The 9,271-nt window shown below is 28.4% G+C and overlaps 3 protein-coding genes across 5 annotated transcripts; 1 reads left to right on the top strand and 2 right to left on the bottom strand.

Annotated features, from left to right (window-relative positions):
* The first annotated feature begins 574 nt into the window (after positions 1–574).
* LOC113377939 (RAB6A-GEF complex partner protein 2-like) lies at positions 575–3,052 on the top strand. 2 transcript variants are annotated; one of them, XM_026618403.1, is made up of 7 exons: positions 597–613; positions 667–1,185; positions 1,254–1,474; positions 1,733–2,010; positions 2,199–2,351; positions 2,429–2,606; positions 2,774–3,052. In XM_026618403.1, the coding sequence occupies exons 2-7, from the start codon at positions 1,067–1,069 to the stop codon at positions 2,980–2,982; spliced, it is 1,158 nt and encodes a 385-aa protein (XP_026474188.1). In that variant the 5' UTR covers positions 597–613; positions 667–1,066; the 3' UTR covers positions 2,983–3,052. The 2 variants fall into 2 exon arrangements, with proteins under 2 accessions (XP_026474187.1, XP_026474188.1); XM_026618402.1 differs by having other exon boundaries at positions 575–1,185.
* Positions 3,053–3,108: 56 nt separating this feature from the next.
* Positions 3,109–6,006, bottom strand: LOC113377938 (39S ribosomal protein L37, mitochondrial-like; the record flags this gene model as incomplete). Its single annotated transcript, XM_026618401.1, has 6 exons — positions 5,846–6,006; positions 5,309–5,487; positions 4,445–4,798; positions 3,991–4,277; positions 3,563–3,732; positions 3,109–3,348 (listed from the first exon to the last, which is right to left on the bottom strand). Coding segments are annotated over exons 2-6 (1,227 nt in total), but the record flags the coding sequence as incomplete, so codon positions are not given.
* Positions 6,007–6,870: 864 nt separating this feature from the next.
* On the bottom strand, positions 6,871–8,775 carry LOC113377937 (protein arginine N-methyltransferase 1-like). 2 transcript variants are annotated; one of them, XM_026618399.1, is made up of 5 exons: positions 8,752–8,775; positions 8,324–8,565; positions 8,027–8,256; positions 7,639–7,876; positions 6,871–7,364 (listed from the first exon to the last, which is right to left on the bottom strand). In XM_026618399.1, the coding sequence occupies exons 2-5, from the start codon at positions 8,546–8,548 to the stop codon at positions 6,981–6,983; spliced, it is 1,077 nt and encodes a 358-aa protein (XP_026474184.1). In that variant the 5' UTR covers positions 8,549–8,565; positions 8,752–8,775; the 3' UTR covers positions 6,871–6,980. The 2 variants fall into 2 exon arrangements, with proteins under 2 accessions (XP_026474184.1, XP_026474185.1); XM_026618400.1 differs by having other exon boundaries at positions 8,710–8,760.
* Positions 8,776–9,271: the final 496 nt, after the last annotated feature.

The following is a 9,271-nucleotide window of genomic DNA, read 5'->3' as shown; positions in this document are numbered from 1 at the left end:
TTGGCGAAGGCAGGTCTAGCCGTTCCGAAGATATGGAGCAAAAAGTGCCAAAAACGGTGACTCAGTTTTTAAGAGAATGGAGCATCCAATTTTAATAATTTAAAAAAACATTTTACTTGTATTGACAAGATGAAGAACTGATTAAATTTTTGGGAATGCAGGTCCAGCGGTTATAGAGTCTCAATAAAAATAAGTTAAAAAATGTCATTTGGCGGTCAAAAATATTTATTGGACATATGTATGTCAAATTATCAGATATGTTATAGATATTTTAATAATGTGTACACATTTTGTGTAATTTTTTTTTTGCGTTGCGCACCAAGACTTTTAATTGCGGTACGGGAAGTTCCAGCAATTTGCCTTAATGCCATGCACCCCACTAGTTAGTATTATATTATATAATATTTACAAAATGTCTTTATTCATAGTAACAGTTAACGCTCAACCATAGGTTTGAAAATATTGCCGTACATTTTCAGTGAATGTAGTCAAGATCAAATAGTTCTCTAAAAATTTCAACAGGTGGATCTACCTTTAACTAAATTAATTCTTTTTACCTGTGTAATACAAAACAATTTACGAATTGATGCAACTCCAAATTTAACGAGGATCTGTAAATTATAAGATTTATGCAGAGATTGAAAGATAAATAATACTCCTTTTTAGGAGCGGTATATATTCTTACTGATACTGATGTATAGAACTGTCAATACGCAACTGGCAAGTTTAGGAAGACGTACTCAATTTTATGGAGGAATATTATATTTTACCTTTTATTACAAAAGCGTTATAGCCAATAGCGTTTACTATAAACTGCGGTCCAAGCACTACATACTATTTTTTGGTAAACGAAGAAAACATCTTTCGGGAATCTGATGTCGTTTTGGGAAAGGTTGGCACATTTATGAGAAGAGGTTATCTGTCAGTTGTCAAAATTATTCAACTATACTTAATGGGGCATTTTTACTTAATATTTAGTTTACACATTTATAACGTACACTGTCACACTAAATTATAGTTATGTAAAGCAATATTTTATCATTTATCAGTATTTATTTTTGTTACTATGTTAGAAATAATTGCTACTCTAATACGAAACAGTTCTGTTTATTTGGTCGGAGAAGTCATCGAATGTGTGATTATAATAAAAAATCCTTCTACACCCGATCATTTACAAGGCCATAGGTATTGTTGGAATGTTCTCATAAAATAAATAAAATCTCAAAAACTAAGTTTATGTATTTTAACAATAGTGCTTCTGTGGAGAACTTGGCGTGGGCTTCTGCTCAAATTCAATGTTACTGCGCAACTGATAAAAGTCCTACATTGAATTCTGTATCTAATAACACCGTGGTAATCAATAGCGGCACGTCCCTAGAAACACTGCACTCAAATAATGACTCGATTATTGTATCAACAAAGCCTAAGATTTTGTTTTGTGATTTAACTTTAGCACCTGGAGAATCCATAAAATGTAAGTTTTGTTCTCTTCATGACCAATGATTATTTTATATGCATAATTTGTGATGATATCATTCCTAAAAAAAAGTAGTTAATAATATACATAATCTTTGAAGATAAAAATTCTTTAGTGTATAAAGAATTAAGTTTGTTTCAGTTTCAAGTTGCCTGGAATTTTAATTACTTCCGAATTTGAAACAAAAATTTATTTATCCATAGCACAATCACACCTACTCTATCAGTGATCGAATTACTTTTACACTAATTGCAGATTATTACAATGAAGTTATACCAATTGACTCGCCTCCTTCTTACAGAGGCTCATTGGTCAAGTACTCCTATAAAGTTTTAATAGGAACTCAAAGAGTAAATTCAAATGTTAAGTTAGTGAAAGTACCATTTCGTGTGCTGCCATTGAGTTCAGTTAATACTCCTCTGGATGGTTTAGGTTTATGCAATGATACTTCAGAAGAGCTTACAAGAACTAATCCATTTCTTGAAACCAAGAAAACTGATTCGCCATTGGAGATTGCCATTGAAAATTTACAAGTTAGTGTTTTAATCAAATTCTATCCTTATTCCTAAAAGAGATTGTTTTTTAAAATTATTTGTTTCATACATACACAATTAATTGAGAAATAAATTAAGACTTTAAGCATGATAGACCATATTATTTTATTTATCTATGGATTAGATATAAATTTTTGAGTTTGAGTAATTCATTTTGAAATTTCTAGAATATCACGGCCCGCAGAAGTCCAAATTTTTATATGATTACTAATAATAATGGCCATGTATGCCGATTTTGTTTATTCAAACCTGCTTATAAATTGGGTGAAGATATTGTAGGTGCTTTTGATTTCTCAGTAGCTGTTGTACCATGTATGCAGGTGAAGATATAAACTATTTCTTTCAAATTAAGTCTTGCACTAGTGAATCTTGCACTTAAATAATTCAAATATTTCAGATATCAGTTTCTCTTCAATGTGAAGAAGTGTTGAAAAATTCTAAAACAGAATCCAAGGCAACTACAGGAAAAATTGTAACATATAACAGACATAATGAAGTATGTATTGGATTGTCGCATACTCAGCTCATACTTCCTATACCTTTACATGTAACTCCGTGTTTTGAAACATCTTTAGGTTTGTATGTTCATTTCTTCCTATTTTAGTTATCTTAATTAACAACTTCGATGGTCTGGGTTATGTTATTACAAAATTCTTTGCCGGAAGTTGATTTTTTCTTTTGACTGATATTATTATTTTAATAACAATCAATAATTTTGTTACATTATAATTATCAATTACAGTTACCTTAAAGTGGAGACTTCACTTTGAATTTGTTACAAGTTCAAGTCCAGAATTGAAATTGCCTTCTAAAACCATAATGGATTGGAGAGCACCAGAAAATGTACCAATAGAAACTATGGTTTGGGATTTACCAATAACGATTCATTCCACAAATCCAATGCTTATAGCAAGCCCCAATGCTACTAATACACATATAATTATAAAGTAATTCAGTATAAAAAATATTTTTATGAGTGATGACAAATTATCAATCTATTTATGGCTAAATATGAATACAAAATTAGAATAAGAAGAAATAAAATTTGTACTAATAATTCATCTTTTATTGATTTTTATAAAACGTAAGTAAATATTTAATAATTTCAGGATTATATTCTTCAAGAACAGGAACTCCTTTCTCATATGTACAAATATTGTATAATGGCATTTGTTCAGTTTGATACCATATATTTTTAATTCCTTCATTCCCATTTATATTCAATGTATTTAATTGAAATACTGAAAAGTCAAACAACCGTCCATCGGTTTGTATACACTGAACAGTTATAGGTTGAGGCAAAATTTCTACAGCATCCTTTAAAAAAATATTATTTATATGTAAAATTTCAGTTAATTTAAACCATTTCTTTTTTTCATAAATGCAAATAAATTCATACATAAATAGTTTTATCGAAAGGTCTAAAAGCCCTTTGAGAGTTTCCTTTGTAATTAGAAGGTATGAAACAAAGTACAAAATTCCATTTTAATTTCAATTAAAAAATATGGTAATAAAACTAATTCAAACATACCCCATATTTTTTCTTGGCATAAGCTGCAGCTATCGTAAAACTTTTTATCATAGATCTTCCTAATGTCTGGTCTGTTGTTACGGGTGTTTCATATAAATTATGAACATATGTTGGAGTAAAATTTAACAATATTGTATGAGGTGCATCCATTTTTGCTACTTGAGTTAAAGCTATAACAAATATCATCAACATGAGTTTAATTTTGAAAGTGCACATTGAAATTGCTTATATTACAAATAGCTTCCTCATAAATTTAATTCTATTATCTTGCGCAATGTAAATCGCACAATGTACAATAAACTAAGAGAACATTGTACTAATCCAAATAATGAGGAATATTTGTTATAATATTATTGAAATTAAAGACAAAATTATACAATATTATATTAATTTAGAATATGAAAAGTTATGTCATTCAATTTACTCACGATAAACATCATTTAACTCATAAATGTTTTCCTGCGGCATTGTAATTGTTGACTTTATTGGAAACATATTATACAATTCGATCGCTTCTGTTTTTGCCACATCATTTACAACAGGTTTCAAAGGTTTATCCGTAATAACAAAATTTTCAGCATTTATTTCAAATTGAATTAAGTCAGAATCCTTTTCCAAACATAGAGAAAAATATGCATTTTTTAAAACATTACGTTCCGAAAAAATATTTGAACTCATTTCACAAATTCTCAACAGCTTGGAAGATAATATGAAGCTAAAAAATAAAACAATTATGAATTTTCATTAAAACAATTCATTCATTCAATTAATTATTAAACACAAATATTCAAAATGTAATAAATCAAATTGAATGCAAAAAAATCAATATAAACAATACAAGACAAAAAGTTTTTTATTCTTTTTTGTCTTATTAGAACTTACTTTCTCCTATGATCTGATATTCCAAGTCGCCTAGGAAAATTAAAAGCTGGTCTCAAAGGATCAGTAACTTTAGGTAACTTTTCTTGTTCAGTATCAAATACATTAGCACTAAAAATAGCTCTTTTAACTAAGTCATGTACACGGTTTGGAACCTCAGTGTTACTGATTTCATTTTCTAAATGTTCTGGTAAGGAATTTTCTTTCAGCTGTATAGACTTTGTTACAACCAAACTTTGTTTTACTCCTTCTAAGAGAACATTGTGATCTCTAAAGAAATGGCACTTTCTTTCGTGATAATTTGGATGAGTCTCATCAAATGCTATTGGTTTTGGAATTATACCAATCACATCTATTCTGTAAAGAACAAAATATAATGTAATCGAAATATTATACATTACAATAATTATTAAACAAAAAAGTTGCAATAACATTTGTCATTTTCTGTTGGATGTTTTGATACATTTCTTTTTCACATTTATTATATTTCAGTGTAGAAAATTTAAGGTTGCTTACAATACATGCAAGACATTATTAATAACACCGTGTTATATTTATTTTTGTTTACCATAATATACTTGTGCTTAAGATATTATAAATCAAACGCAACCTAATTAATTTATTTAATTGTATATTAAAAGCTATTTATCTTAATTATTATCACATAATTTCAAAACAATGAGAGGGCTTGAATATGAATTTGATAAAATTGCCCACTTGAAATCATGAAAGACAATACAATTAAAAAGAGAAATACACTTCAAAGAGCTAATGCAATAGATATTAAAATTCAAAATAAAATACTTGTGCGTAGCAACTATAACAGTAACGACAGAAATAATAGTTTTGTTGATTACAACAACATACTTTTCTATTTGCCTTTTTTCTTTTATGGCTTCACTTGCATCAATAACAGGTATCCCTTTGGCGGTGAGTGCTGCTTCTGCCCCAGTTTCTATTATTTTTCGGCGGCCTTGAATAACCCAATGCTTTTTAAACATACGATCCAAATGTTGGGCACGAAGAACTGTTATCAAACGCATTTTCTGAAATAATTATGACTTTAATACACTGAATATGTAGGCTAAGCAAACAGTCTCAAATTAAGTGCTTTTGCAAATAATAATAAAACAATTATTGATAGATATTAGCATTTATAATTGTTAATGTTATTTATATTTATAAAAATATAAAAATCAACACAATATTACAGTAACCTGTCAATATTTTGTGAACCAATTAAATCCTAAGGTGAAATAACCTAAAATATGAAACTATCAGTTGAATTTATTAGATAATGCAATTTTGCGAACAATATTATGAAAATAATTCATTATCTATCACCACTGTTAAATATTAATTGCCTCGAAAGCAATATAATGCATTGAAAGAACCTTCACTCACCGCTGTCTTAAATCTAGCATAACCTCAAAATCTGAATGCTATTTGGCCTAATCTTTCGAATGACTACTCAACCAAAATAAATACTATTACTATATATATCCTAGACAAGACAATATAATATATTTGTACTATAGTAGATTTTAACTGCAGAATTAAAAATTAAAAATGAACCCAGTTGTAGTCGCATTCTGCCTAAATCAATAAGATTTAAGATTGATTCAACTATTTAGGTAAAATGTTCAACTGTTTATTTCGAAAATAAAATTTTTGATTTCACTAAAAATTAATCAATGCGTTTTTCAATTAATGTATTGCAAACATACTTATAATATCTCTAATTATATAAATAAAATTAATTTTTCAAACATTTTATTTCATTCATTTCAGGTTTTAAAGATTTATTTTATTTAAATGGGGGCGTCAGCTGTAATCATTAGCTATACACGGTACACAAAACCTACATATACACGAAACTTTAGCGAATTTTAATTTATCAACCATTTATTGTAGGCTTATAATATTTTAGTATATTATTTCAGACTAAAATTTATCACAATACAAAGTTTTATCAAAACCATCATTTTTTTTTCAACAGTTATTCATGAAGAAACTAATCAACGCGATTCCCAATCAATATCTTTTGAACCATTTTTAAATTTTTAAAATCAATTGAAGACAGATTGTTGACAAAAGGCCGAAAACCAGCTCACATACAAATTTTTAAAATTCAGAATAAATTGAAACATAAACTAGTCATTTTTTTTCACAAAAACTGGAAATTAATGCTGTTCTATAAAAAATACTTGTCTAAATGCAGCTTATTGCATTTAATATTGTTACTAAATTAATATATGTTAACCATTTATTATTTATTACTATTTTTTTAAATAGCTTTGTAATTGCTGAAATTTTTATTTCACACAGAAATAAGAACAGTACTTAGCTTAATTGAAAATTTTATTAAATTAAATACATTTACTTATCAGTAACATATACAATTTTGAGTAAAATTTGAATTTCAAAGCCGAGAGACTAATGAAACTCGTCCTTAAATAGCAAAGAGATTGATGTAAATCATATGTTATTCTTAATACATTGTATAAAACCTTATTAGGAATTTATATAAAAATAAAGCTTAGCGCATTCTATAGTGATTTTCTTCGTGCACTTGGCATAATTCACCATTAAAGTCTAACTTTATGCTGAAATCCAAGTCACGATTATTCCTAGCATTTGGCTTCATCTGAAAAACTCCATAAATTTCTTCATTCTTCTTCACCGTCATGTAATCATCAAAATAAAATACAGTTTGTTTCCAATGTGTGTATGGTGCTTCTGGAGCAGTACTAAAACCTAACCGTTTGTGGCATTTTGTGAATTCCACATTAAAATAAGTAACCAAAGCCTGAACAAAATCATTTCTTCGAACTTGCAGGACAAATGATGCAGTAAAATCTAAATCCTCTTTCTTAACTGTGTATAAATCAACCTCCTTCAGCAGGCAAGCATTTGTAACAACCTAAAAAAGAAATTCATTACTATCAATAACACTGAGACAGCTATACATATACACATTTTTTTAACTAGTTTTGTTCGACTTAAGCATGTTTAAATATACAGATGTAAACAATTTATGCATTGAAAATTGTTAATCAGACTTCAACTGAAATACATAAACTTGTACATAAATAAAATATTATAGGGTAATTAAATTAAATTATTGAATATTATAGGGTAATTAAATCTATTAACTTGCATTATATACAATACAATATTAAATGTAGGTATTATACCTGTTTTGGATCAACAACATCAACTAAAGGTTCACTAATTGCAACTTTTCGAATAGAGCTCATATCGAAACCGTAAACATCATCCCACCAATTGATTTTTTCATCTTTGTATTGTCTGTCTTCTATACCTGTTACATATAGAGTGCATTTATCTGGGAATAACATACCGTCGGGTTTGAGCCACTTATCACGAGCATGTAAAACAGTATCTAACATTGATTCATAGAACAGGCAGTATCTGAAATAAATTAATGCTTATGAACACATGAAACAAATATCTAGATGGACATTAATGAAAAAAATTAATACAATTAACCAAAAAATTATGTACTAAGTACTAAATTATGAATATTCACATATATGTAATAGCAAAAAACAATATACAAACCCCATCCACTCGGAGATGATGATATCGACTTTTTCAATTTCATCGGGTAGACTAACTTCCTCAACTTTGCCTTTAACTATTGTAACAATATGAGACAAATTATTGGCATCAACGATTTTTTGTGCATATTCAACGATATTTGAACATTCAATAGCGATGACTTTACTCGCTCCTGCTTTTGCCGCAAACATTGAGAGAATTCCAGTTCCACAGCCAATGTCTAAAACCACCTAGGAAAAAATATAATTTAGTAAAAAGCAATAGCATTAGCACTACTGAATAGGAATAAAATACTACCTTGCCCTTGAATAGATGCTTATTGTGATACATTGAATTTCGATAGGATAACGTCCTGACTTCATCTTTTAACATTTCCTCGTGAATTCCAAAGTGTGCGTATGAATCGAAGTAATAATCCCGCGATGTCATCTCCTCGGCAGGGACGTTATCGACTTTGTCTTTTTTTATGCATTCATCATTTTTATTATTTAAGTCGGTATTCGTAACTTCCATTGTGTCCATTTTAAAAATGTATTAAACTAAAAACAAAATAATTTGCATGAAAACAAAATCAATCTAATTCTATACCGCTCTAAATTTAATCCCGCGTTTTAAATAAAAAAACGTGTTTGAAATAAATGGATCTTGAATCGATTAAACATACTAGTTATAAAAAGACTAACCGTGCACAGATAATAAAAATACTAATTGTAAACTGCTCTTACATATTATTTCCTTAAATTCAATTCCAACACTGCACAGCTTCTTCAACCAAATAAAATAATTATGTATCAAACAATGATCTTCGTGAACGGCAAAGAACCGGCATTAAGCAGCCAAAACACAGAGAGGATCACTGTGACAACATAAAGACATAGACCCTGTAGACATAACTAATGAAACAAAATATACAGACAACTTCACATCAGTGACGTTACGCGTTTACGCGCCTTTTTTGAACTACATATTTGATAGTCTCTGTTACATTCTATGGCCGCAATAAATTTCATATCAAAAATATTTATGTTAATCAGGTAAGCTAAACTTGATTATTAGAAGAGTTCAATTATTTTCATATCAAAATCGCTAAAAAAAAAATTACCGGCATAATTATATTTTTCCTTAATTTTAATAAATACAATAAAACTAATATTTAATCATATATTTTTCACTCTATATTATAGATCATAGTTACAATTTTCAAAGATGCTATAAATTATAGTATTATTAACAATCGAAACAATG

This window comes from Ctenocephalides felis, unplaced genomic scaffold, assembly GCF_003426905.1.
Source record: "Ctenocephalides felis isolate EL2017-DRISC unplaced genomic scaffold, ASM342690v1 CF-g0.4_SCAFFOLD_01886, whole genome shotgun sequence".
Lineage (NCBI taxonomy): Eukaryota > Metazoa > Arthropoda > Insecta > Siphonaptera > Pulicidae > Ctenocephalides > Ctenocephalides felis.
Note: the sequence above shows the minus strand (reverse complement) of the source record. Positions and strands in the feature narration are given on the sequence as shown.

Bases quoted from the DNA above. Each gene is read 5' to 3' on its own strand.
- LOC113377939 (XM_026618402.1), top strand. From the start codon at position 1,067: ATGTTAGAAATAATTGCTACTCTAATACGAAACAGTTCTGTTTATTTG. The intron at 2,011-2,198 runs GTTAGTGTTTTA...TGAAATTTCTAG, and splicing joins TTGCCATTGAAAATTTACAA to AATATCACGGCCCGCAGAAG. The intron at 2,607-2,773 runs GTTTGTATGTTC...TATCAATTACAG, and splicing joins GTGTTTTGAAACATCTTTAG to TTACCTTAAAGTGGAGACTT.
- LOC113377937 (XM_026618399.1), bottom strand. From the start codon at position 8,548: ATGGACACAATGGAAGTTACGAATACCGACTTAAATAATAAAAATGAT. The intron at 8,257-8,323 runs GTAGTATTTTAT...ATTTTTTCCTAG, and splicing joins AGCATCTATTCAAGGGCAAG to GTGGTTTTAGACATTGGCTG. The intron at 7,365-7,638 runs GTATAATACCTA...TTTCTTTTTTAG, and splicing joins ATGTTGTTGATCCAAAACAG to GTTGTTACAAATGCTTGCCT.